Source organism: Phyllostomus discolor, chromosome 3 (assembly GCF_004126475.2).
Source record: "Phyllostomus discolor isolate MPI-MPIP mPhyDis1 chromosome 3, mPhyDis1.pri.v3, whole genome shotgun sequence".
Classification (NCBI taxonomy): Eukaryota; Metazoa; Chordata; class Mammalia; order Chiroptera; family Phyllostomidae; genus Phyllostomus; species Phyllostomus discolor.
Window position 1 is genome coordinate 214577046 of NC_040905.2, and position 27667 is coordinate 214604712.

A 27667-nucleotide genomic window follows, 5' to 3' on the forward strand; every position below is an offset into this window, starting at 1 on the left:
CGCACCACCGCAAGCCGAGCCGGGGGCGGGGCCCGGCGCGGACACACCCCCGCCCGCCACCATCCGGCCAATAGCGAGGCGCGCACTGCACCGGCCGGCGCGCGCCGCCCGGCGGAGGCCAATGACGAGAAGGAGAGTACGCAGGCGCGCGGAGGAGCGAGGCGAGCGCGGGGGAGGGGCGCGGCCGGGGGGCGGTACCTCGCGGCCGCCCGGTGTACGTCAGTTTCGCGGGAAGCTTTGTGCAAGCGTCCACGCGCTCGCCGCTCTCGGCCCCCGACCCCGCGCTTGAGCCGCGACCTCGCGCCCGACCCTGCGTCCAGACCCCGCGCCGTCCCGACCCCTCGGTCTGCTCCTGGCTCCGCGCCCCTGAGCTGCCCGGAGGACCCCGCGGGTTCGGGTCTCTGCAGGACTCGCGGCGGCCCCCCACGCCGTAAACGGTCCTGCGTCCGCAGGGCAACGGGCACGGGCATGGGCACTGGGTGAGGACGGGACCCCAGAGCCCCCCGGCTGCCGAGGAGCCGGGCTAGTGGTCTGCGCCTGCAGGACGCGGGAAGAGCCCCGAGCTCAGCGCCCCTCCTCCCTCTCGGGTCACGGCGTCTCCTGCTCACAGGGGCCTGGTCTGGACCTTGGTCGCCGCCCGAACCTGGGCTACGCCCACATTCCCTGGGCGGTAGGCTCTGTAACCGAGGTGGGGCGACGCCCCGGGGGTGGAGAGCCTGGTGTAGGGACTCCGGGACTGCCGTCTTTCGGGGGCTGCCTACCACCCATGCCTCCTGGCAACCGCCTGGCGTTCACCCCCCAGGACCCACTGAAGCTACATAAGTTTAAAGTCTCTGCTTATACCCCAGGAAGGGAGGCCGAAAAGCCCAGAATGAATGAGTCACATATGTTGGAAGGCGACGAATGCCATGGGGGGAACACGGAGATCAGCAGCGGGGGTCGGGGGTCCTAGTGAAGGTGGGGAGCATTGCAGGCCCCGCTGCCAATCAGTTTCAACAAACAGTGGAAGGAGAGGGCGTGAGTCACGTCCACATAGGGGATCCCCCCAGGGGAGAGGCCAGTGCAAAGGCCCCAAACTGGGAACATTTCTGGCACGTTTGAAAACGGGTGGCCCTTGTGACCAGACTGGAGTGGATGAAGAGCAATAGCCTCTCGTAAGGACTTTGACGTTTACACTCAGGAGTGAGGACACAGTGAGACACCACCTCACACCTGTCAGAATGGTTATCAACAATAAATCAAACACGCGTTGGCCAGTGTCGAGAAAAGGGAACCCTTGTGCGTTGTTGCTGGGATTACAAACTGGTGCAGCCACTGTGAAACAGCATGGAGATTCCTCAGAAAAGATTAAAAATAGTCCTGCCATATGACCCCACAGTTCTGCTTCTGGGCATCCATCTGAAGAAACCCAAAACACTAATTTGAAAAGATATGTGCACCCTTATGTTCATTGCAGCGTTATTTACAATAGCCAAGATATGGAAGCAACCTAACTGCCCATCCAGATGGTGGAGCAAGAAGTGCTGCATATATACAATGGAATATTACTCAGCCATAAAAAGAATACAGTCTTACCATTTGTGACAGTATGGAGGAACCTAGAGAGTATTGTGCCAAGTGAAATAAATCAAAGACAGAAATGCCACATGAATTCACTGACATGTGGAATCTAAACATAAATAAATGAGCAAAACAGACCCAGACTCATTGATACAGAGAATAAATTGATAGTTGCCAGGTGGAAGGGGTTGGGCTGGTGGGTGAGAAAAAGGAAGGTATTAAGAAGTACAAGTCGGCCCTGGCTGGCGTAGCTCAGTGGATTGAGCGCGAGCTGCGAACCAAAGTTCAATTCCCAGTCAGGGTACATGCCTAGGTTGCAGGCCATGACCCCCAGCAACCGCACATTGATGTTTCTCTCTCTCTCCCTCCCTTCCCTCTCTAAAAATAAATAAAATCTTTTTTAAAAAGGAAGTACAAATTGCCACATATAAAACAGTCCCAGGATGTAAAGTACAGACAGCATAGGGAATACAGTCAATAACATTGTATTAACTATGTGTGGCGCTGGGCGGGTCTACACTTACTGGGGTGAAGACTTTGCAAGTTATGTAAATGCCTAATCACCATGCTGTACAACTGAAACTAATACAATCTCGCATGTCAACTGTAATCGAGAAATTAAAAACCAGAAGAACAAAGCAAGGCCATAGGAAGATTTGGACAGAGGAGTAGCTTTTTGGTGAATCGCACTGGCTGATGGAGACAGCAGTTTGTGCGGGGAGAGAGTGGAGGGAAAGAGGCTGTTCAGAAGGGAGTGCGAGGACCCAGCCCCAAGGCGACGGTGTTTGGACACACATGGTGGCAGTGTTCTGTAGCAGTCGGGGCAGCCCTGGTTATCCTGCGGTAACCAACAACCCCAAGTTCTAATGGCTTCACAAAGTAAGCATGTATTTCGTACTCATGCTCCGTGTTAAGGCTACAGGCGGTTGCCCATGTGAGCCTCAGGCTGGGGGCAGATCTCCGGCCTGGGGCGTCAGTGTGGCACTCTCCGTGTCACACGCTCACTGCATTCCGAAGATCGCCATGTGAAAAATGTGGAAAGAGGAAGGGAGGTCGAAGAGTGAGCCCTGGGCACTCCCATATTGAGGGGAAGACAGTGGGGAAGAGGAGGAGCCAGTAAAGAAAACCAAGAAGTTGGGTGGGAGGTAAATCAGGAGAAGGCCAGGTAAAGAGTGTATGTGGAAGGGACGGTTGGCCACGGAACACTGCTGGTAGGTCCTGTAAGATGGGGGATGGGCGTCAGTCAACAGACTGAGCAACACAAGGGCACTGGTGTCTTTAGAAGCACAGTGTTGATGGAGGGGTGCGGGGTAAGGAGGAATGGAAGAAAAGAGTTGTTGGTCATGAGACAGACAAGTCTTCCAAAGCTGTGTGTGTGTGTGTGTGTGTGTGTGTGTGTTAAAACCAAGAGCAGGGGAACAGAGCCAAAACTGGAAAGAGAAGGGAAGTCAAAAGTAATCGTTTTTACAGTCAGAGAGGAAAGAGCATGTTTGTTCAACAGAATGACTCCCAAAGAGAAGGAGAAGTTCCCCCAGCTGGTGTAACTCAGTGGATTGAGCAAGGGCCCATGAACCAGAGTCACCAGTTCGATTCTCAGTCAGGGTACATGCCTGGGTTGTAGGCCAGGTCCCCAGTAGGGGGCGCATGAGAGGCAACCACACACTGATGTTTTTCTCCCTCTCTTTCTCTCTCCCCCCCCCTAAAAATAAATAAATAAAATTCTTAAAAAAGAGAAAAGGGGAAGTCGATGATGTAAAAAAGAGGTGGAAGAATTTTGGGAGAGGCGAGGAGTGAGGAGGCAGCTTTCGATGGGAGCGGGGGTGCTGCTCAGGGACGGTGTGGAGTGGGTGTGAAGGCAGAAGTTTGGGGCATTATCTTCTGATGAGAACTTTTCCAGGTGTTCAGTTCAGTCGAGAACAAGGTCATCGCCCGAGAGTGAGGAGAAGGCAGCAACGGTTGGTGGTTCAAGGAGGAGGGACAAGGGCTGACTGACTGACTAGCTAGGAAGGAGCTAGGGTGACACGGGAGGAGGGCCTGGCAGCATCAGGGAGGACCAGTCAGGGCGACTGTGTTTTCCTCCAGCCAGTTTCGGCTGCTCCGGAGAAGGCAAGGAGAAGAGAGGCGACTTGAGCAGAGCCCGTCTTGCGATGGGAGAGACAGTGCAGACAGAAGGGGATGAGGGCAGGGGTGGGCAGACAGCCCTGCAGACTGACTGGCGAAGCCGTTGGAGGGAGCTGCTGAAGTCTGCGGGAGTTCTTGGAGGACAGGACTCATGGAGACAAGAGCTGTATTGATGGTGTTATTTTATTTTCTTAAACACTTCACTTATTTATTTTTAGAGGGAGGAGAAGGGAGGGAGAAAGAGAGGGTGAGAAACATTGATGTGAGAAACAGCCATTCATTGCTTGTTGTACGTGCCCTGACCAAGGCTTAAAGCCACAAGGCAGGCGTGTGCCCTGGCTGGGAATCAACCGGTGACCCTTTGGTTCCCAGGCCAGTGCTCAGGCCACTGAGCCGCACCAGCCAGGGCCTGTTTTCTTATTTATGATGCTTTGACTTCTGGGGGCCCTTGCTGGCTGGGGAGGGACTGACCCTCCCCGGACTAATTCCTAGAGACAGCAATTTTCTGAGACCACACCTTTTACATATAGACCAATCCGGAGCCCATACCCCCACCTCCCTTATCTATATCTATGTCTATATAAATTTACTCATTTCAGAGAGACAGAAACATTGATTTCACTGTTCCATTTCTTCATGCGTCCATTGGTTGATTCTTGTATGTGCCCTGACCAGGGATGACACCTGCAACCTTGGTGTGTTGGGATGATGCTCTAACCAACTGAGCTACCCGGCCTGGGCCCACCTCCTTTATCTAACTCACACTTCATGCCAGTATTTCTCTGCTAAACTCACCCCAGGGCCAGGTATCGGGCACCGAGAGAGGACCCCGTAGCCCAGAGCCCACTGAGCTCATTCACGCTCTCTGCCCCGAAGCATGCTCACGCTGCCTCTGCTGCATCACCCACTCCTTCCCACAGAAAACACGGGACGGGCTCTGGGCCAACCAACCCTGGCACTTCCCATGTGGCCGGGTGGGGTGGCTCTGCCCTCCTCTTGGGTAAGTAAGTACTAAGCTCCTTCTTCAAGCAGTTGTCTGTGTTGGTCACCTCACCCGATGAAAATAAATCCTGGGCACATTTTTAAGACCAAGGCCAGAGGGTAGGAAGGATCACCTATGTGGATCCTGAAGTTACTAAAAATTCCTGCAAAGTGGGACTGGAGAGATGATGGTGAGCCAGGAGCTGACGTCACCAAGACATAAGGGGGACGGACCTGGCCTTGAACACGAGGGCAGCAGTGGAGGGCGGTGGGGTTTTATTCTGAGAAGGTGAGAGTTAGCGCTGGGAGATTTCAGGGTGACGGGGAAATGGTCTGGAAGTGGCCACAGGGGTCGGGGGTGGGGGCACCTGAGCTACCTCTAAGCCGGGAGGTACAGAAGTTGTGTGAAAATAAACATCCACACTGGAGAGGCTCCGGGAGAGCCTGGGTGCGGGGGAGGAAGAGGAAGGGACTTGGGGACAAAGGTCAGGGCAGCTGCGTGCAGCTTCCATACATCAATGGGTGGGTGATGGGGTCAGAATGAAGGCCTCGCAGGGCCGTTTGGGGGTCTGGCTGTGGGAGGCAGAGGGTACAAAGGCCACCGCTCTGCTGTCCTGGTTCACTCCATCTCAGCAGCAGCCGACCCGCCATCTCCCTCTCCTTCCTGAAACCTTCATTCTTGACTTCTGTTGTGGACACTGGGCGTTTTGGACTGCCCACGATCTCCCTCCTTTCCCTGGGCGCACTAAACTCCTTGTTCAGGAATTCCCCCGTTTGGCACCGTGGTTAACCAGACCCCCTCCGGGGTACAGTACAGCAGGGTGCTGCAGGAGCCAAGTGGGGCCTCCCTTTCCTCGACTGGCCCAGCGGGACCCCTGCGGCCTGCAAGTCTCCTTTCCTTTTGCTTCGGGGCTAGATTGGGTTTCTGTGGCTTTCACCTCAAACTCTCATGTCTTGAGTGTGTAACCACTTCTTGGTCCTTCGTCTCCCCCAAACTCGTGCACAGAAGTGCCCAATGGACATCTCAGACTCTGTGGGTCATGGGTTTCTCCCACACCCCATACCTCGACGTCCTCCCTCAAGCACCCCATATGTAACCAGCAGTGGGCGCCCACTGCAAGCTTCTTAGAGCCAGCACAGCTTTCTCCTTCCCAGGCTCTTCGGTCTCCCGTGCGCACTCGCCGTGCGCTGCAATTCTCTCGGCACAGAGCCGCTTTTTGAAAACGATACATCTTTAGATGTCCCTCGGCGCCCCGGAGTCACGCGCATCCCGCCCCACGCAGCCTCCGACCCGCGCTCCCTCCTCTCCAGCCCCACACCCACGTGTTCAGGGAGGGCTCCCCTAGGCACCCACCCCGAGCCCCAGGACCGCCGCGCGGACGCAGCAGGCGCACACACGCCAGCCCGCCCTCCTGACGTCCTTCCGCGGAGTGACGCGCTGGGCGCAGCGAGGGACCTTCCAGTAAGCCGGCCGCGACCCCGCGCCCCCTTTCTCCGGCCACGGCATGGCTCCGCCCCCTCGGCAGGTGAAGTGGCCGCTTTCCTGAGGCAGCAGGGGGCGCACGTGCGCCGGATTCCCGCGACCTGCCGCAGACCTCCACCTTGCGGGCCAGGTCGGGGCTGCGGGCAGACTGGCGCGGGCTGGGGACCTGCAGGGTGTTGGGGGACAGGACAAGGAAGGAACCCCGCGGCATAGGGTTGTGGCCGAGTTGGAGGTGGACGGGGCGGGGGCGTGGCCGAGGCGGGGGGGGGGGATGGGCCTGGCTGGCATAAGGCGTGACCGAGGGCGTGTCCGACCGAGAACAGGGCGTGGCCAGATCGGGGGCGTGGTCGAACACGGGGGTGGGCTGGTGGGCGGGGCGTCGTCGAGCACGGGGCGGGGTCGAGGGCGTGTCGGACCGGGGCGGTGCACAGAACACAGCGGGCCAGCAGGCGGGCGGGGGTGTCAGTGAGTGACGGTGCGGCCTGGCCCGCAGGCGGCATGGGGCGGGTGCAGCTCTTCGAGATCCGCCTGAGCCGCGGCCGCGTCGTCTACAGCCCCGGGGAGCCGCTGGCAGGGACCGTCCGCGTATGCCTGGGGGCGCCGCTGCCTTTCCGAGGTGGGCGCGGGGTCGCCTCCGGGTGGGCCAGGCCGGGCAGGTTCAGGTGGCTGTGCCGGTACCTAGGGCAGGGCCAGGGCTCCCGGAAGAGGCTACGGGTGGCGCTGAGCCTGGGAAAATCCCCTTGCCCCTCCCGGCAGCCCGGAGCTCGAGTGGGCTCTACGCGGATTCCCCGGCTGCGGGGAGGGTTGGGTGGGGCTGGCGGGGTTGTGTTGACCCTCCGGTGTGGGAGGCCGGCGGCGGTCGGGGCAAAGTAGCCAGGCCTGGGTGGCCGTCTTCCTTCTCTGCCTTTCCTGTTCTCTCCGCCTGGGGGCGGGGTCTTAGAGCCTGTCCAGATTGCTGAAGCCCACTCTGACTGGACACAGGCACGCCTCCGACATTCCCTGTAGGATATGCAGGGTCCGCTGAGGCCTGCACCTGATGGACCCTCACCTGGAGGCTGGGCTTTCTCTCCCACACACCCAGGCTCCTGGTGCAGGCCCTTCCTCTTCGCAGACAGTCCCAACCCTGTGCAGGTCCCCAGCAGGACCCACTCCGCACCCGTGCACTCCTGCACCCGCTTACATCCAGCTTAAGCTCGTCCTTGTGTTCTGGGGGTGTCTTGGATATTCCTGCGGGCCCCAGGCCCGGGGCCCAGCCGGCATGTGGGAGCTGAACCTGAGCCCTCCTGGCCAGTCCCGCTGCTGGTGCAGACATCTGGGGCCTCGGGACTGGGGATCGGGTTGCTGCAGCGGCCCTTGTTAGGGCTCTCCATAGGTGCTGGCTTCCTCTGCTGTTCCAGGTGTAGACCCGGCTCTGGTTGGGACTTTGGGGCTCCGTCCTCAGGGCGGGGGGCGTGGCAAAGACACAGCCCAGGGACCCCTGGCTCTGAGTGCAAGGTCGTGTGGTGCATCCCTGCTAGGTTGCTCCTCTGCCCTGGGATCGTTGGCCAAAACCACAGCTGCCGGGCTTCCCCCTGCGCCTTGACCTCCCAGACACCTGTGTGGTTGACAACTCAGCACTTCTGGTCCCTGCTGAGGACTGAAGGCCACTAAACTCTTGGGACAGCCACCTCTCCATGCTGGACAGGCCTAACCCGCCCCAGCATGTGACAGTGTGAGGCTACAGGGGTCTGAGAGGAAGCTGGGGCAGGTGCCTCTTGTTAGGGGTCCAGCCTCATGGAGCCTCCTCCCATGATGTGGTCGCCTCATTTCTGGTCTCCCCGGTTGAAGTTTGGGGTTTGAATGGGAGTAGCTGTGGCAGGGGGCACAGTAGGGACAGTACAGTTCTTCTCTGGGGCACAAGCAACAGGTGAGACATGAGATGGGGCTGGAGGGCTCCTGGCCGAGGGGAGAGGGCCATGCAGGGCCACAGGAAGGAGGCGCAGGCTCATGGCCGGGTGGACAAATGCACCACAGATGCCCGTGCTGGGGCCATTGCCTGGCGCATCCACCCTGTCACCCTTCTGTAGCTGGGGCCCTGGACAGCAGGCAGATGTGGACCACAGTGAAGGGATGGCCTAAGCTGTGTGTGACTGGGCCGGGCTGGGCAGAGCCCCCGGGCCTTCACGTGGCCAGTGGGATGTGGGGAGCGGACAGCTGGGCCACAGACGGCTGAGGGAGCTCCCCGATGGTCCCAGCTGTAAAGGTGCTCGCCCCAAGTAGGGGAGAAGATGGGTGCTGCCGGTGCTTCGGGGGCATTCTCCAAGCCCTGCCTGGGTGTGGGAAAGGAGAGGCTGTGGTTCTTTTTTTAAAATTTATTAAAAGGCTTGTTGAGCTCCTGCTACCAGCCAGCGATACCATGGGGAGGCCCTCCACCCCCCAGGCAGAACCCAGAGGGAGGGGCGGCAGCCAGCCCCCAGCCCCACTAACTCGTTGTGCCCTTGGCACAGGCCAGATGCCGCCCTCTCCGCTTGCCGTGCTCCCACTCGGTGAACCCTCACAGCAGCCCTGGAGGTGGGCGCTGGTGTGCTCGTGTGGCAGATTTGGAACCAGGACAGAGAGAAGTGGCTCGTGGGCTAAGCTTTAGTGAGAGGATGTGGCAGAGGCCGGGCTGCTCCAGGCGTGTGGGACCTGGCAGACGGTGGGAGAGACCTATGGGTGCAGGGGAGGGGTGAGCAGAAGTTTTCGTGGTCAGACTGAGGACGGGGCAAGGGAGGGGGCTGCCGGCCAGGTGATAGCGCTGGCCAGAGAGGACAGCTCCGGAGGTCACTCTGGAACAAGGTCTACATGATGATTTTCCTTAGAGAACCGGAGCGGCCCGAAATGTCCAGACACGGACACCCGTCCGTTCTGCGCCTGCCTCTCGTCACTCATTGAGCGTCGGGTACAGCTGAGCAGCTGCGAACCTGGACGGCACAGCACGGCGGCTCTGCGGCCGGTGTGGTGCTGTGCGGTGGAGGCTTGCAGAGCACACCTGGCCCCGTCCCAGGCCGTGGGCGGGCACACACTCTGGTGTGAGGGCCATGCTGTCGTCCAGGGGCAGATGTCCCCCCAGGGGGCAGGACGACTCGCTTTGTGTGTCCCCTCCGCACCTCCACTGTTCCCCTGTGCAGAAGAGGGTGGACGGGAACAGGCCGGTCTGACCCCACGACAGTGACTGCAGGCTGCGCATTCAGTCAGGGCGCCTGACTGGACCTCTGTGTGTCTGTGTGACATGGGGCTCTGCAAGGGCGTCGGGAAGGTCACAGACCTCCAGTCCCTCTGGGACACCCCAAGGGTTGGTTTGATACTGTTCGTTTTAGGGGGGTCAGGTGTGCCCACAGCTCATTCACCTGAATTCAGGGGGCTGGGCCCAGGTGGGGTAGCGAGTCTTTTAGCCGCAAGCTCGCGGACAAATGGGCTGTGCCTGCGCGGTGGGCCATTGTGACCAGGGACGCTCCAGGCTCCTGAGCAAACAATGTGCGATTCCGAGACCTGCTGGGTGCCCTGGTGTGTGCCTGGGACCAGGGCACTGCCTGGCCCTTCTGCAGGCCTGTGCCAGCCTGCGTTTGGTCACTCTGATGTCAGAATGTCGAGTGTTTTGATTAGATGTCAAATATTTAATTTTTGCCAATCTGAGTGGCTACAGTGGTAAGTCCTCTGAGTTTCCCTGACTTCTGGTGAGGTGGACATCTGTTCCTGTTATCTGCTACTATGTAAACCCCTGAGTGACAAATCATTCCTAAACCACGTGGTTTAAACAACCATTTTATGATGTCCCAGGGCATTGTGGGTAGGCATTCAGACACAGGTAGGCAGGGCAGTTTTTCCGTGAGTGTGTGGCTTGGTAGGGCTCAGCTGGCATCGGGCCAGTCTGGGGCCCACTGCACCCTTCTGGCATACTCTGTCGGCCCCAGTGTTCCCAGGACGGCCAGGTTCAAGGGGCGAATGCGCCCTGCCCACGGGGAGGGTTAAAGCTGTGTGGCCTCCTGACCTGCGAGGGCGTCTTCTCCCTAGGTCACAGTCACCCTTCCCCTCTGTGCCTGCCATCCCCTGCCTGGTTGCTCTTGGGCTGTGTTGGCCTGCAGGAGCCCTGGTGCCCCAGGTCTCAGGGTGGGAACACTTCCGGGTCAGGGCCCAGGAGGGCCCGGCTGACGGATCTCGGGCTAGAAAGCAGGACTGAGGTCCGGAGGTGCGGCTGGGCTGACACAGAGGCTGAGGGCTGGTCACTGGCAGTGCTGATGGGGCCGGGGAGCGAGCCAGGGTCATGAAGGAAGTTGTGTGTGCTCAGGGTGACCCACAGGAAGCTGCGTCAGCAAGGTGGGGCCGTTCTGGGGAGGTTGTGGAATGGGCTGGTGGCACTGACCGGGCTGACCCCTGGTGCTGGGCACTGGGGACACCAGGTTCTTCCTGCCTGGTGGCTCCATCAGGCAGGTATCAGATTCTGAGTCAGTTTCCCTTCACCTGACTATCAAGTCACGGGAGGAAGTGGGTCTGGGCAGAGATGTACCAGGTGCGACTAAAGTCTTTGGCCTTGACTCAGCCCTGCAGCTCTGCTGCCTGTCACCAAGCTCCCGCCCTGCTCGGTGCTTGGGTCCAGCCACGGCCTTCCGACTGTACTGGACTGGACTGCACTCTGAGCGTGTGTGTGGGACTGCGGAGTTCGAGTTCCTGACCACAGAAGAGGGTTGGGGGGGGCAGCCTCTGTTGCGGAGGGTGGCGCTTCCACTGGGGAGTCGGGGTGGGGGGGAGGACCCCGCCTTCTCTGGATGCAGGAGATCAGCTCTCCTGGGCAGTGCTGGCCCAGGAAGTCAAGTCCCCACTCTCCAGTGTGTCAGAATTGGGTGCCTTTGCTGGCCGGGCAGGTCTGACCACATTCCTGGGAGGGCCAGCCATCAGCTTCCAGCCTAACTGACTTGCCTGTAAGGCAGCGTGAAGGCGGGGTCAGAGGTCATCAGTGCCCCAGGCCTCTGATCCTCATCAGCACCCCGAGCAGAGGGCGGGGTTCTCACAGGTCTAGTGGGTTCAGGCGTGGCTGGAGCCACGGTTACCCAATTGGGGGTTGCCCAGGGGTCCTCTGGGTGACCCCTGAGGCCTTCCTGGGCTGCAGAACAGATGGCACCCCATTCCTCACCACCCTAGCTCCCTGTGAACACCCCAGGATGGGGGATGGGCCGATGTCTTCTAAAGGCAGCAGACCATTTGCTGGCCTCCTCAGGGCCTGACTGGGGGGACTGCCCTGCACCTGGGTGCTGCCAGCCCCACCAGAACCCTGTGCGGGGGACAGGAAGGGGCCTGAGCCAGCAGCTCACTGGGGCTCACACAGTCCCGCCTTCTTGCAGCCATCCGAGTAAGCTGCACAGGCTCCTGCAGGGTCTCCAGCAAGGCCAACGACGCTGCATGGGTGGTGGAGGAGGGCTATTTCAACAGCACTCTGTCGCTGGCTGACAAGGGTAAGTCTGCCTCTGGGAACCCCGTACATGACCATCCTTTCCCTGTGCCGTGAGCCCGGATGGGTTTCTCTCCCTGGCAGATATTGGGCTTCGTCTGGTAGGGGATGGGTGGCTGAGGGGGCAGCTTCTCCTGGGTGTGGGTGGGCTCCCACCCCTGGAACAGCCCTTACCCCAGTTGTTCAAGCCAAGCTCTTGTCCCCCATCCTTGGCCCTGGCCATGACCCTATGCTGTTGTGGCGCTGGATACGGAGGCTGGGAATCCCAGAAGCCAGATGCAGTGTGAGCCAGCTGGCTCCAGTGCCTGCTTCTTCCTGGGTGCTGCAGTGTCACCTCGGGCTCCTGAGGTCCCCTCTCCCTCACCCTTCCTCCTGTCTCTGCAGGGAGCCTGCCCACCGGAGAGCACAACTTCCCTTTCCAGTTTCTGCTTCCTGGTGAGGGCCCAGCCTGGCCAGGGCTAGTGGTGGCAGAGGGTGGGGGAGGGTGAGGGGTGGGGGGGGCAGTGGGATGCCAGTCTCTGCTCTCTCTCCAGCCACGGCACCCACGTCTTTCGAGGGACCTTTTGGGAAGATCGTGCACCAGGTGCGGGCCACCATCGACACGCCACGCTTCTCCAAGGATCACCAGTGCAGCTGTGTCTTCTACATCTTGAGCCCCCTGAACCTGAACAGCATCCCGGATATCGAGGTGAGGATGGGCCAGCAGCCCCCTGGGTGGCCCTCCCCTTGACCCGATGCCCAGTCCCCATTCGAGGTACAGGGGCCAAGGTCTGCAAGAACAGTGACCTCTGTCTTCGGCTGACCATGCTTTGTCCAGGGTGGGGGCATGGCAGGGCTAAGCGGCCTTGTCCAGGATCCACCGGGGTCCAGCCGGCCCACCCCACCAACCCCCTCCCCACCCTCCCCACCCCCAGCAACCCAATGTGGCCTCCGCTACCAAGAAGTTCTCCTACAAGCTGGTGAAGACGGGCAGCGTGGTCCTCACAGCCAGCACAGACCTCCGAGGCTATGTGGTGGGGCAGGTGCTGCGGCTGCAGGTGGACATCGAGAACCAGTCAGGCAAGGACACCAGCCCCGTCGTGGCCAGTCTGCTGCAGGTCAGAGTCCCCCTGGGATGGTGGGCGGGCAGGTGGCCGGCCTGTCGGTGCTCACAGGCTGGCTCTTCCTTCCCCAGAAAGTCTCCTACAAGGCCAAGCGCTGGATCTACGACGTGCGGACCATTGCGGAGGTGGAGGGCGCCGGCGTCAAGGCCTGGAGGCAGACGCAGTGGCAAGAGCAGATCCTGGTGCCTGCCCTGCCTCAGTCTGCCCTGCCGGGCTGCAGCCTCATCCACGTGGACTACTACCTGCAGGTGCTGGAGCTGGGGGGGATGGCTTGGGGGAGTGGGCCTGGCAACCTGGAGCCTCACCCCCGCCCCAATCCCTCGCAGGTCTCCCTGAAGGCGCCTGAAGCCTCCGTGACCCTCCCGGTCTTCATTGGCAATATCGCTGTGAACCAAGCCCCGCTGAGCCCCCGGCCAGGCCTTGGGCCGCCTGCTGGGGCTCTGCCCTCCGTGGTGCCCTCTGCGCCGCCCCAGGAGGAAGCAGAGGCGGCTGCTGGCTACCCCCACTTCGCAGACCCTGTCTCCCTCATCACCCAGAGCCATTCGCAGCAGCCACTGTCTGGCGGTCCTGATCTCTGTCCTCTGGACGGCAGCCCTGCATCCCACCCCCTGCCCCCTGCCTTGTGCATCTCCACAGGTGCCACTGTGCCCTACTTTGCGGAGGGGTCCGGAGGGGCGGTGCCCACCATTGGTACCTTGATTCTCCCCCCAGAGTACAGTTCGTGGGGCCACCCCTATGGTAAGTGGGGGCCTAGGGCCTGGCTGGGGAGGGTGTGCCACCAGCCCCTTACAGACTTTGCTGTCTCTCCGCAGAGGCTCCGCCGTCCTACGAGCAGAGCTGCGGCGGTGCGGACCCCGGCCTGACCCCAGGGAGCTGACCCTGAACCGATCCGCCTTCTGCAGGCGGGCTGACCTTTGCTGTGGGACTCAGGGCCTCATGCTTTCACTCCCGGCCTGGCCCGGCCTACTCAGGACTCTTCACGCGCTGCCGGGCCCTCTGCCTCCCCTGGGCCTCCTCTTTGGCCCCTGCAGTCGGCCTCTCCCAGCGGCGGGACTGGACGGACAGGTGTAAATAAAGCGCTTCATTTGTAGTGCAGGGCGCAGGTCGGCCTCTCGGGCGCCCTCCTGCGTCTGGAGGTGCGGGTCCAGCCTGGGGGCCTTTTCCCCGGACACGCCCCCATCCCCTCGGGCGCGCCCCCTTGCCCCGCCCGTTCCCACCGGGCGAGCCCCCTCACCCAGGCCCAGCTCTCCCCGGGCGCGCCCCCTTTCCTAGGCCCCGCCCTTTCCGGGGTGAGTCCCTCTCCTCGGACCGGGCCCCTCCTCCTTCCGGGTGTCTTGGGCCGCATGCGCCCCGGAGGAGCGAGAGCTAGAGGTGGTGCTCGGACTCCCGGCGCTGCATAGGGATGTTCCTTGGGAGCCAGGTTTCATGTCTGGAGCTCTGGCCTTAATTTAAGATGGGTTTGTGACGGGGAGGAGGCCACCCTGTTCCACTTCATAAACACGCTCGTGGGCCAGCCGCTGAGCACGCATCGTTGCAGGCAGCGCGGTTTAAACCTCCTGCGCCCGGGATCCGGTCGGGTGAGGAGAGGGTCGCCCTTGGGCTTGGCCTCAGGTGTCACATCTGGCTGAGACTGCTTCTCACCTCCCATCCAGTACGACCACTCAGGCCTGACCCCGAGGTCTGTGTTTTTAAGGGCTGTCATTTAGCTCTCAAGGAACCCCAGCGCAAATAAAAAGCCGGGGTTTTGCCGAAAGACGTTTCTCAGGGACATCCTTGCAGACGTTCCAGACCCTTCCCGGCCAGTGATCCTGGAACAGACTTCGAGAAACACTGGAAGTGGGGCTAAGGCTTTGGATTCGAAGTCCTGCTTGCCATATGGTGCAGGGTGAGCCTGGCTCCGGTACCTTAGTCTGTAACAAGCTCCTGGGACTACGAGGGGACGGGTCGAGCCCCTGTATCCCCAATGTGACAAGTTTATTTCTTGGAACATTGGACAGTCCAGAGGTGGAGGATCTGGGCCTGGCGATGGAACTGTTATTCTTTGTCCAGACTTCCCGGCCTCCCCCACCCCACACACACCCTGTACCGGGTGGCTGTTCGAGTTTTCACCAGCATCCCACTCACTGGGCCCACACCTCCAACCTTTGCACTCATCCCACTGGCCATCCTTTGCTGCTGGAAATGTGCTCTTTAGCGGCTGCCATGTCCCCGGCCAAATGTTACTGTTTGTGGAGCAGGAAGACGGTGAATACCAGAGGAAAGCATGCCACAAACAGGGTAATCTAAAATCTCTGCCGGGAGCCGTGGCCTCTGTCGAAAGGGAACTCCACGTGGGTTCTGATTTTATCGCTGCCTCCTGACAGTTGTGTGGCCTTGAATGCATTCAACTACTGTGCTATGGTTTGCACACTGACCGAATGTGGGTAAGAACAGTGTCCGTCTCTCACGACTGACCTGATGGTTAGAGTTAATAGTCACGTGCTGAGAACAGCATCTGACACAGGTCACCTGTGATCAGACCAGGGTCAGGGCGGGTTGCACTTGTGCAAAGTGGGAGTGTAGCCTACCTCTGATGCTCGTTTGTATTTGCCTGGTAAAGGACTTTTCTCCATGTCTTAACTCATTTATTCATTCAACAAATGCAAGTATAGTTCTAGGCACTAGGGCACACCAGAACCCCTGACCTTCCGGACTTACACTGTAGTGAGGAAGACAGACAATATGGTTATGGAGTAAAATGAAGCAACTAAGTTCTGGGGTGCAGCGTCATTTTTAAGAGGCCAGGGAGGCTTCCCTGAAGAGGTGGTGTTGAGACTCAAGGAAGGTGGAGAAGCCAGCCACAGATGCCTGAGCTGAAAGTGTTTCAGGGAAGGGACAGACTAGGGCCCAAGGCGGGACTGGAGATGAAGAGGACAGACCCAGAGAGACAGGTGTGGGTGAAGGTGGGTCAGGTTCAGTGATCCCAGCCATGATGGGTGGGTGACTGCTCCTGATGCCCCTGTCCTGGGCTGCAGATAGAGCTTGGGGGTCCCTAGCCTGTCACAAGCTGACTTAGGTTGCCCAAAAGGAAAATGGAAGGTTTCTTGGTACTTAGGGTCATCCATTCCCTCCTCTGTACCTGTGTGCACCATCATCGATGACAGACTTAGTGGCATTTTCCTGAGTTTTTCTCCCCTGAGACTGAGCCCTCACGGGGTTGGGGGCAGATGAATCTTCAAGTCGGCCTCCTCAGTTCTAGTTTCCAAGACTAGCCAGAGAACCCCACTTCTGCCCACGACTTTCTCCTTGCCTCCCAGGGCACAGGTGGAGGTCAGGATATGGGTGGCCTAAGCCAGTGGTGTCCAGGGAAGGGTGGGGCGCAGGAAAGGTCTTGCCCTGTGCACAACTGAGTGGCAGGCGGGCAGACAGGCAGGTGCTGGGCATGGAGCTTGGAGTGATGAGGGACACTGCCCGGCTGCGGCAGCCAGGCACCCACCCCCTTAACCAGGGCACCCCGAAACGGGGGCAACCCTGTTCACGTGGACGTCGCTCACAGTCCCAACAGGCTCCTGCCTAGAGCACCCCCGAGCCGCGGCACTGCCCCTAATCGCCGCGACTCCCATAAGCGCAGCCACTAACTCCATCGGAGGCGACGCTCCCAGCGAGACATCCATCCACGTTGGGGCATTGCTCCCCATTGGGACATTCCCCTCCCCCGCCTCGGGGCAGCCATCGCAGTCCGGACACCGCCCCCAGCTCGGGCATCGCCGCCCCTCACTCGCACAGCTCCTAACCGGGGGCCCTCCCAGATGGGCGCAACCCCGGCTGGGGCACCGCCCTAGGACGCAGGGCAGGGCCCGCCCTCTGTGAAGGCCCGCGGAAAGACGTGTCCGGGGTTAGAGGTCAGGGGTCCTTCTCCGACCCCGGCCAGCCCGCTAGAATGCCTAAGTAGAACTAGAAGCTATCTGTGAGAACGTGGGGACGAAGGCCCCGGCCGCGGCGCCTCCCGGAAGGCCGCTCCGCTTGACCCCCATCCTCGCCCGGCCCGCGCGACCCGTTCCGTCCGGCGCAGGCCTGCGCCGTGGACGCCGCTGTCTAGGCCGCAGCGCGCAGGCGCAGGCACCGGCGCAGGCGCAGAGGGGCGCGGCCGTCCCGCCCCGCCCTGGGCCGCGAGGCGCGGGCGGGGCGATGGCGCGCGGGAGGGGCGGGGCCACGCTGCGGGCCCGGGCCATGGCCGCCGCCGATGCTGAGGTGAGGAGCGGAGCCGGCCGGCCGGCGGCGGGCGCGGGCGGGCGACGCGAGGCTGGCGGGGGGGCGCGGGGCGCGGGAGGGGGCTCCGCGCGGGCGGGTGGGGGCGCGGCGCTGGAGGGCGGGCCCGCGCCTCGCCGCCGCTGCCGCCGCGCCTCAGGCCGAGGCCGGGCCGGGCCGAGGCCCGGGGCGTGCGGGCCGCGCGGCGCCGGGCGCGCTTTGTGCGGGCGCGGGCGGGGGCGGGGCGGGCGCGGGCGGAGGGGGCGGAGGGGGCCCGGCGGAGCCCGCGGGCCGCGAGGACAAAAAGGAAAGTGGGGCGCGCCGGCCAACTTCGCGGGGCGGCCGGGCGAGGCTGTGCGCTCCCGGCGCCGCCGCGGCGCCGCTGACCTTCCACTTTGTTCCGAATAGGACGGCCGCGCCTCGAACGAAAAGTTGGCGGTCCGCGCGCGTGCCCCCGGACAATGCTGCCGGGCCCTGGCGGCTGTCAGCCGCGGAGTGCGCGACTCGGGCGGATTTCCGAGCAGACCGTGCAGCCGGGCTCTGCGCGGAGAAAGTTCCCCTTCTTTTGTTAACGCTCTTGGCCTTCCCCTTGGCTCGTGGTCGCGGGTGGCGGCCCAGGAACCAAAACTCCGGGGAGACACCGGCTTCCCGCTGAAGGGAGCGGCGGGGCGCGTCCGGTGCCCGCGGACATGCGGGAGAGCGCGGTCTCCGGGCTCCCCCGGGGGCCGGCGTGGGAAAGTGGCGACCGAGCGGGTTTCCTCCCCCAAATGGTGATAACGGCGGGGACTCCCCGAGATCGGAGAGCCGGCCTGGTGCGCTGGCCTGTGGGTCTGTGCGGGTCCAGGGAGGGGGCACTCTTCGGGTATTAATTTTCCTCTCGCATAGTTGGCGGCGTTGCTATTAGGAAGCGGAAGGAGCAGGGTGGTCGTTAATTCAGTGCGAGGAGCACGCATTGAGCCGGCAACGTGGAAGGGGACGCGAAGGTAAATTGGACACCGAGCTGGCTGGTAGGGGAGCGGCTCTGTAGTTAATGCCCGATGGCACCGGGCGCTGCACTAGCCCTCCAGGTGAGTCCTGTCGTGGGGACTTGGGACTGGTCCGTCGTAGGACCGGCACTTGCCAGGGCCTGGCACACAGTAGGGTTTTAGTAAGCACTGGATGAGCAGACGGCCCGGAAGTCTCCGATTCCCCAGGCTTCCTGGGCCGGAGGGCTTGCCCGGGCTGGTGACCGTGACAGCCGGTGCGCACTGAGCCCTGCCTGTGGCCCGCGCTGCCAGAGCTCGCTCGTGAAAGCATGGCCGTGTTCTTAGGAGGGGGTGCCGGGGTGTCCCCATTGGCACACGAGGAAGCGGGCCCGCGAGACCCGGGGTTCCAGGGCCTGTGGCTGAGAAGATGGACGCAGGTGGCGCGGTGCCAGAGCCGCCACTTGCCAAACGCGCAGTGTACCTGCGATCTGCGGGGACCTTTCGGGTTGGTCCTGGCTCTGGGTTCAGGCGCCAAGCCCAGGTGCAGGAGCGCCTGGACAGTGGGTGGGCCCTGGGCCAGGGTTCACTGATCACCAGATGATTAGACTGCCAGAGTGGACCCCGAATCCTCTCCCACTGGCTTCCTGTCTCCTGCTTTCCTGGACCGGAGCGGCAGTCACTACTTTTTGACATTGGAAAGGACTGCTGAGTTGGTGGCTATGTTCTCCATCTCCACTTTGTGAATTAGTAAGTGGAGCCCCAGGGGCCCCAGGGTGCCCAGGGTCACCCAGCGCCCCCCCCCCCCCCCCGGTGGGGTGGCACACTTGACTTAGAACCCAAGGACATGTCACTTCTCAGCAAGAGGGGTCCCAGGACAATCCTGCACTTTTCTAGCTGGGTGGCTGTTGTGTGTCTTTCCTGAACCTTCCTTTTTGGTTCCTGAAGCAACATGTGCACATGCATGCAGTTTAAAAAGTCAGGTGGTGCCGAGAGAGTTTTACCAAGCCGCCCCCTGTGCTGCCCTGTGGAAAGGCGGCAGCCACACGTGTAGCATGTGCTGTGTTGTGTCTTCGCCAGCGATTTCAGGGTTCACATGCGTAACACGTGTGCTGGGTAGTCGTGTCTGTCGCCAGCGATTTCAGGGTTCTCTGGCTCCCACTGGTGCTGGAGGGTGATTTCAGTTCTGGCATATTCTCTTACGTAGGTAACTCACAGTTTTGACTAAATCCATATCCAGCATCTTTTTTTTAAAGATCTTATTTATTTATTTTTAGAGTGAGAAAGAGGGGGAGAGAGAGAAAGAGAGGGAGAAAAACATCAATGTGCAAGAGAAAGTCGCCCCTAACTCAGCCCACAACCCAGGCGTGTGTCCTGACTGGGAATCGAACCCAAGACCTTTTGGCTCATAGGACAACCCCCCACCCCCTGAGCCACACCAGGCAGGGTCAGGTCCAGAACCTTTATCAGCCTGTTCAGGTCGTCATTGTGCCATCTGAGCTGTGCCATATAGTTCTTCATTTATTTATTTATTTATTTATTGAGAGCGGGAAAGGGAGGGAGAAAGAGAGGGAGAAAAACATCAATGTGTGGTTGCCTCTCATGTGGCCCCCACCAGGGACCTGGCCCACAACCCAGGCATGTGCCCTGACTGGGAATTGAACCGGCAACCCTTTGATACACAGCCCATACTCAATCCGTTGAGCTATGCCAGCCAGGGGAAGTTATTCTTTTTTTTGTACAGAGATTTTTTCTTCCTTAGAGTAAGTGATTGTCTTATTTTTGGTTAGTTCAGTTTCTTTTGAACCTCAGAATAATGTTCTCACACCTATCATTGTGTAAAACCTTTCTCATTTTAGGGCCCTGCTGGGTAGCTCAGTTGGTTGTAGCATTGTCCTGATGTGCCAAGGTTTTGGGTTTGATTCCTGGTGAGGACACGTACAGGACTCAACCAGTGGATGCATCAATAAGTGGAACAACAAGTCAATGTTCCTCTTTCTCTTTTCCTCTCTATCTCTGAAAACCAATAAATTAAAAAAAAATGTTTCTCATTGGAAGCTTTCACCACTTGAGCACCTTAACTCGCCAGCGTTCTGGGTGCTCTCCGGCCACCCTGCCCGGTGAGGGTGCTCGTCCTCTTGGCCGCTGCATAGCGTCACCCCGGGGAGTTCTCCCCTTCCTGGGGAGCCGGACCGGCTCCCTGTGCTGGAGCTGGTGCCCGGGCTCCAGGCCCTGCGGTGCCCTGGGACCCAGGTGTCTGGCCATGCTTGAAGGCGAGTTGGGCCCGGCTCGGCATTCCCGGCGGGAAGAAATGTTGATTTTGAAGTTACCATTCCAGCACCTCCTACTTTTCGTTGTTGTTGTCGAGAAGTGAGTTTGATTCTCAATCCGTGGTGAGTGCCCTTCCCACTTGTAACTTGGCTTTGAGGATTGTCGCACCCTAGGTTTTCCCGGTTTTCACGGTTTGCCTCAGTGGGGGCTCTTTTGCATTTATCCTGCGGTGCATTAAATGGCCCCAGAAACTGCAGGTTGACGCCTTTTCGTTTGTAGGAAATTTCTGGACGAATACGTTTGAGATTGTTCGTGCTCTACTGTTTTCTCTGTTCTCCTTTTCCAATTCCTTTACTTGGGTGGGACTCTTAGTACTCTAGTTTTCAAAATGTCCTCTTGTTGTCACCTATTGATCTTTTTGTTCTGTTTTTTGGGAGAATTTTTTACTATTTTCCAGTTCCACTGAATATTTATTTACTTATAAAAGATTTCATTCTCTTTTGAGAGAGGGGAAAGGAGACTGAAAGAGAGGGAGAGAAACATCTATGTGTGGTTGCCTCTCACACACCCCCTGCTGGGGACCTGGCCCACAACCCGGGCCCGTGCCCTTACTGGGAATCGAACCAGTGACCTCGTGGTTTGCAGGCCGGCACTCAGTCCACTGAGCCATGCCAGCCAGGGCTGTCCTTTTTTAAATACCTCCTGTTCTTATTTTATGTGTACACTGTCTTTGCTTACCTCATTTCAGTTTAATTTATAAAATTACAGTTAAATTTTAAAAATTATTAGAAATGGTTGTTTCCTGCATTTTTCCCGTTTTCCCTGCATGCTCTTTGATGTTGCATTTTTTGGTCTCTTCCTTTCATGCTGGAAACCTTCCATGTCTGGTGACTCCCTTGGCTGCTCTTTCACCTTTAAGGGTCAAGTAATGGAAACGGAAAGCTGTTTGGGGTCCTGCTGACCTGCTGCAGGGCGGCGGCTGCGCTCGCTGTTGTTGGCTGTCCTCTGGGGCCTACTGTCTGCTGGGTTGTTTCCTCGGGGAGGGGTCCTCCAGCGACTTGCCTTCTTGGTGTAAGTGGATGTTCCGGAAGGTTAAAGGTGGGGGTGGTCTGGGCGGCCTGCCCATGCTCGGTGGATAGCCTTTTCCTCTTGTCCCTGAGTGCAGTGGAGGGCCTCACTCCCGTGTGTCCTGGCACCCACCGTCCCCCAGCGTGGCCCAAATCCAGCGGAGTGTCTCAGCGCTCCCCTCTGCGCTCCCAGGGCTGCAGAAGAGGGCGCTTGCCTGAGTGTGCAGGAGGGGACCTGAGAGCCCAGCATTCCTGACCTGGGCTCTTACACCCACCCCGTTTTCGCTGCAGGCGTCACCCCCACTTCTGGGCCCTCCCGTGATTCTGTGGGGTGCGGCGCCCTGCTTCTCAGCAGTGACCCATCCTGCATCTTCCTGTTCACGTTTGTGTAGTGTTTTTCACGTCTCCCAGGCGGAGTTTGTTTCTCTCTCCTCTTCTCTTGTTGGTTGGTTTTTGACAAGAGAAGGGGGTGGAATGTCCGTCCTGCCATCTAGAAGTCAGAGGCATTTCCTCGCAGTCTCGCGAAGCGGCGTTTCAGCAGCACCGAGGGCACAGCGTCTTGGGGAAAGAAAGGGCTGCCTGTCCCAGCCCTCACGGTGCAGCCGGAGAGGCCCCGCAGTCCTGGCCACCCACAGGGGCGCCCGGGGCAGCCTGGCTGCTGGAGACCCCACCTGTGGTCAGTGCCAGCGTGGGGCCTGGGGCCCTGGCTTCCTGCCTCTGCTTCCTGTCATGTCACGAGCAGTTTTGTGTATGTGACCACACTTTACTGAGTTTGTCTTTGAATGTAATTTATAGCATAAGAAGCATGTTTTGGGCTCTTCCCTTTAGGAACTCTGTGTTCTTTGTCACTTTGCATTTGTCATGCGTGAGCTTGGGCTTGCAGTGTTGGACAGGCACCTTCATCTTGATCGGGGGCAGCAGGTCGCATGGGGGGAAGTCGGTGGGGCCCAGTGGTCTTGGCAGGTGTGATGCAAACACCATCAGTTCCAGAACCGAGGGATCCTCCTGTTTCCTGCTCTGCTTTTGTTTAGCCTCTGGTATTTTCATTGGTTAGAGAAAGTCTCTGTGACGGTTTTGGATTTTGAAGTAGTTCTTTAACCTGTGGAATGTGGCATTTCCCTTGAGATGGAGTCTTCCTGAGTGAGAGGTCACCTTCCAATACTGTTGCTGTCAGTTGGTGTTTTATTTGGGAAAAGGGTTTGGACTGCTTTCTGCACCCTGCTTTTAATAGGTCTGTACGTTCAGGTCAGAGTACATCTGAAATGCTCTTTCCGGGGGTCTGAGAGCACTTACAGAGCACCTTCTGTTTCTCAAGGACTCTTGGAGGCGTGGGGTCAGAGGAATAGGAGGTTCTGAGACGGGCCCCTGCCTTTACGAAGACGTGTGAGCGTGGGGTGGAGTGACCCAGCCGGAAGAGAGGTGGCACCGGGGAAGGGTGAACAGGGATGGCCTGAGCAGCCCTGCTGGGAGGCCCCCGGAGGCCTTGTGAGCCAGGGTCTCCAAGGGCCGAGCAGGAATGGGAGCGGGAGGTAGCGTGTGTGCGTCTCCAAGAAAGGATGGAGGGTTTTAGCGAGTTTAGAAGATTGAACCTTAGGAACCCAAGAATGCCGGCTGGGTCGTGTCTCTCTTCTCCTGACCGTGACGAATGTGTGTGCCCACACCTCGGGCCGGCTGTAGTCGGCGGGAGTGCGGGCTGCCCTCTCCTCGCACCTGGCCGCGCCTGCAGCGCTTCTGACGGCCCGGTGCTGTTGGGACGGAGACGTCCCGCCGTCCCGGTTCCTGGGTTTGGAAGCGGGTGAGCCCGTGTGCTCGGGTCCACGGGATTACTGGGTGAGAAGGGGCGAGTGCAGGAGGCGATGCTGGCTGCAGAGGCGGGGGCAGGGCACGGAGGGCCTTGTCGCCGTGGTAACAAGCGGGTGGACCGTCCCTGTTGAGTCTGGGCCTGGCTGCTGGGTGGGGCGTGGGGTGAAGGAAGAGCCGCCGGGGGCAGGGGCGGCAGTGGGCGTGGGGTGGAGGTGCGGAGCGGCCCCCGGAAGGAGTCCAGGTCTGTTCGTGTAATTTTTTGAGTGGATAAGACAGCGACATGATTAAAAGTTGTAAAGTGAAAGAGTAGAAAGCGGAACATCTCCTTCCTTTGTCCCCTGGACACTCGGTTCTGCTCTCAGCTGGCCGGCAGTATCACGGGCGTGGAGCACGTGCCCGCCGGCACGCCTGCACAGCCCTCGGGCCACTCGGAAGCAGCCGTGGTGCGGGAGGGGCCTGCGTGCCTGTCCTGGCGTCGGCGTCCCCCGAGCGAGGCTGGCGCCCTCCTCCCTCCGCCACGTCAGGTCAGCCCCCAGACGGGTCTCGTCGGAGACTGTTTCCGTGCATCCTCACGTGTCAGTCAGTCACGGCACGCAGTTGGACTTCTTTCTTCTTTCCGGTGGGGAGCACAGGGTGGCCCGTCCGCTGCCCTGCATGGATGCCCCCGATCTCCGTGCGGCGCCTTTCGCGCCTCTCCCTTCCTCCAGCAGTGAAGTTTAGAGTGTGGCGGGCTCCTTAGTCTCGGGGCTCCCACAGCCTCTCTCTCCATTTCCCGTCGCCGCTGGTGCTCCAGGCTCTGGGCCCCCGTGTCCCGGCGCTCCGGCTGCCAGCTGTGTGGTCGGTGTGTGCTGAGAGGCTGAGGGCCAGGCACGCGGGGTTTCCAAGACCGAATGCGGGAAAGGGGTGCCGAGGGTCTCGCTGGTACTGAGAAGACTGACTGCTGCCCGGGCGGTGCGGCTCCTCGGACCGAGCGCTGGCCTGCAGACCACACGGTGGCCGGTCGGGTTCGGTTCCGTTCCTGTCAGGGCACCGGCCTGGGTTGCAGGCCGGATCCCCGTGGGGGGCTCTCGAGAGGCAGCCACACACGGATGGTTTTCTCCCTCTCTTTCTCCTTCCCTTCCCGTTTCACTAAAAATAAATAAATAAAATCTTGGGGGAAAAAGACGCTGCCTATAGAAACACATTTTGGGTGTGTTGGGTTAAATAAAGCATTAAACATAATTTCTGTTTCTAATTCTTTTTCAAAACGTGGTGACGGGGGGACTCAGCGTCACAGGTGCGGCCCAGCTCGTCCTTCCACCGAGTTTGGCTGGACGGCCCCCGGCTGCCCTCCGTCAGAGGTGCCGGTGGGTTCGTTTTTAAAAAGTGTTATTAGCAAGAACGCGTAGTAAGCGGTATTGAGTTTTTATTCTTTAAATTTTTATTTTATTTTACTTGAAGGAACTATTTACTTTTGGATAGAGGGGAAGGGAGGGAAACATTGATCAGTTGGCTCTTGCATGTCCCCAGATGGGGACCCAGCCTGCAACCCAGGCGTGTGCCCCGACTGGGAATCAAACCTGTGGCCCTTCAGTTCACAGGCTTGTGTGCAGACCTCTGAGCCACACCAGCCAAGGCCTGGTATTGTGTTTTTAACTCGGGCATAATGAGTTTGTTCAGCTTGCTCTGTGAGGTCAGCAGTCCTTGGTACTCATTGCCTAGAGCCATTAGCTCACCAGGGTTGCAAAATGGCAGTCTGTCCACACCCACTGGCTGGAGCACTTCTGCGGGGAGAACCACGGTGCTGCCGGCACACACACAGTTCCTACGGGAGCAGGGCCGGTTCTGGATGCCACCGGGACACAGCCGCCTGACACCCTAGCCTCCTGGGAGCTGCTGGCCTGGCCAGCGGCGGGGAGGTGGCTTGCTAAGCTGGTGGTTAAGATGACTTCTGTCCTGAAGTCCGGTCCTTGCGCCCCACCCCCCATTAGACTTCCGGGCCCGCTTTCCGAGGGGAGAGGGCCTGATTGCTTTCTCAGCCTTGCCACTGGCCTGCGCCCTGAACCCCTTGGACACTGGGGCAAAGCAACATGCCAGGCTCAGACAGGCCAGTGAGCGGGCCCGCGCACCCCACCCGCAGCACAGTGTGCCCTTCTGGTCTGCCGCTGGAGAAGTGGGCTGCCACAGTCTGTCACGGGCCTGTGGTGGCTGTCACCAGCCCTTAGCGAGAGCTGGCAACAGTGAGACACTTAACCAAAGCAGGGAGCTTGTGTTTTGAGGGGAAGTTTTCACTGTTGGACACAAACACAGGGTGGGGCAAAAAGCAGCTTTACGGTTGTTTGTATGGAAAAGAATACAATAATTCCCATGTGGGTAAGCTTTTCACACACTCACAACTGTGAGCCTGCTTTCGCCCTGCCCTGTGTAGAGAAATGCGGGTGTTGTGTGCATGTTCTCACGTGTGGCTCGAGTACCTGGGTCAGGCCGGAGCGGCACCATAACCACAGAGGCCCCCGTGCACTTCCAGAGCCTCCCCGGGGCTGACGGCTGTCTGGGCTCCGTCCCGGCTCCGTCTCGCCCAGTTGTGAGCCTGGTAGACAGGCGGTCATGCAGGGGCACGGGCCCCGCCTTTTCCTCTGCCTGGCGTGTGCAAGGTCCGCCTCTGCTGTTGCTCACCGGTGCCCGGTCCCCCTCACGGCCGCGGCACATTCCGCTGCCTGACGTCGCGCTGCCTCCAGTTCCGCAGGCAGTCAGGTGGATTCAGGTGGTGGCAACGTGAAAGCTCTTGGTTGTGTCTTGTGGAACACGGGTGCACGTGCACCGCGGGGCGCACCTAGGGCGGGCGTGCGAGTCCTCGCCGGCGTCCGGTGCTGTTTGTCCTCTTCCTCTGGCCGACCTGGTCCGTGTGCCGTGTGTTCAGGTGTGCATTTCTGTGGGGACTGGGATGTGAAGCAGCAGTGTGCTTCTCGGTTATTTTGTTTAGCCACTTTTGGGGTGTGCCTATTTAAACTTTCGAGGGTTTTTTTTGGGGGGGGATGTTCTATTTATTTTACTTAATTTTTTATGTATTGACTTTAGAGAGAGTGAGAAACATGGAATTTTGTGGCTTCACTTATCTGTGCATTAACTGGTTCACTACTGCATGTGCCCTGACCGGGGATCGAACCTGCAACCCTGGTGCATTGGAGGACACTCCCACCCGGCCAGGGCAAAATTCTGCTTTTCGTGTGGGTGAATAATACTCCATTGCATGGAGGTGCTGTGTGTTGTTTGTCCATTTATCAGTTGTCCCCGTTTTTGGCTGTTGTGACTCACGCTGCTGTGAACCTTCTCGAACCAGCGTTTTCGTTTCGGTTGTGTGTACCCAGGAGTGGCGTTGCTGGGCACGTAGGGACTTATTTTTGAGAAACTGCCACAGTCGGGGATGTGTGAGAGTTCGCGTTCCTCTACGTTGTTGCCAACACTTGCTACTAACTATCTTTCTGGCTGTAGCAGCGCTGGAGGGTGGGAAGTGTCAAGTCTGCGGTTCCGTTTGGAGTTCCCTAGTGACCGATGACGCGGAGCGCTTTTATGTGTGCATTGGCCCGTGTGCGTGCTCTCTACAGGGGTGTCTGTGGAAACCCTCGGTCCGCTTCAGCTGGATTGTCTTCTTGCTGTTGGGTTGTAAAAGTGGTTTACCCGTTTTGAAGATTGTAGATACAAATTCATTATAGATACACGATTAGCAAATATTGCCTCCCATTTTGTAGGTTGCTTTTTACTTGGTTGATAGGGTGCTTTGAAGAGCAAACGTTTTCAATCCCAGCGAAGTCCAGCCTGTCTACTTTTTCTGTTCTTGCCCACGCTGTCGGTGCTGTACCTCAGGCCCCTGGCCAGTCCAGTGCCGTGAGGTTGTGTTTTCTTCCAGAGGCGGTAGTTCCAGTCCTGTGTTCTCGTCTGGGCGCCATGTCGACACACCTCGTGTGTGTGGAGTGGGGCGGGCCCAGCTGTCCCGGCACCGCTGGTGGACGAGACGGCCTTGTCCGAGTCGAGCTGTCGTGACACCTGGTCGCAGATCCGTGGACTGGAAGTGTGAGGGCTCTTTCGGACTCGTTCCTGGACGGAGTCCCAGGGCGCCGATCCCCAGCTCTGTCCGTGTGCCAGGACCGCGCTGGCCGGGGTGCCACTGTGCCTTGGGCAGTTTGGAAGCTGGGAAGTGCGAGTCCACCCACTTTGTTCCGCTCCTCAGGGTCCCTTGCAGGTGCAGGTGATTTTAGGGTTAGGCTGCCCACAGCCGCAAACAGCAGCTGTCCAGGACGGTGGCGGGAATTGCGCTGGGTGTGCAGGTCACTCTGGGGCGCTCTGTTACCTTAGCGGTGCTGCGTCCTCCGGCCCATGAGCACAGGATGTCTTCACTGTACTTAGGTCCTCTTTGGCGTCTTCCCGTGTATTCTTTTCTTGGTCGGTTTAGCTCAAGTTCTGTCAGTTTCATCGTCTCGTCAAAGAGGCAGCTTCTGGTTTGCTGGTGCCCTCTGCCTCACTCATTTCCACTGTGAGTGACCGTCACGGCTGCTTCGGGTTGAGTTTGCAGCTTCCAGAGCCGGTGTCTGTGTGCCGTGCCAGGGTTCATCGCCCTCTGTGCAGCCTTGCTCTGGAACCGGCATCAC

General features: G+C 59.5%; 2 protein-coding genes across 6 annotated transcripts in view; both read left to right on the top strand.

Annotated features, from left to right (window-relative positions):
* Positions 1 to 6590: 6590 nt before the first annotated feature.
* ARRDC1 (arrestin domain containing 1) lies at positions 6591 to 14460 on the top strand. Its single transcript, XM_028515746.2, has 8 exons — positions 6591 to 6761; positions 11503 to 11613; positions 11994 to 12044; positions 12143 to 12297; positions 12524 to 12706; positions 12784 to 12960; positions 13039 to 13450; positions 13525 to 14460. The coding sequence occupies exons 1-8, from the start codon at positions 6644 to 6646 to the stop codon at positions 13587 to 13589; spliced, it is 1272 nt and encodes a 423-aa protein (XP_028371547.1). The 5' UTR covers positions 6591 to 6643; the 3' UTR covers positions 13590 to 14460.
* A 2421-nt stretch (positions 14461 to 16881) lies between these two features.
* EHMT1 (euchromatic histone lysine methyltransferase 1) overlaps positions 16882 to 27667 on the top strand; it is a 95557-nt gene continuing 84771 nt past the window's right edge. For 3 of the 5 annotated variants that reach the window (XM_028520731.2, XM_036022521.1, XM_036022520.1), the window contains exon 1: positions 16882 to 16942. In XM_028520731.2, coding sequence (XP_028376532.2) covers positions 16922 to 16942 — 21 coding nt within the window. In that variant the 5' untranslated portion in view covers positions 16882 to 16921. The remainder of the gene's footprint in view (positions 16943 to 27667) is intronic. The other 2 variants (XM_028520740.2, XM_036022519.1) reach the window with 1 other exon arrangement.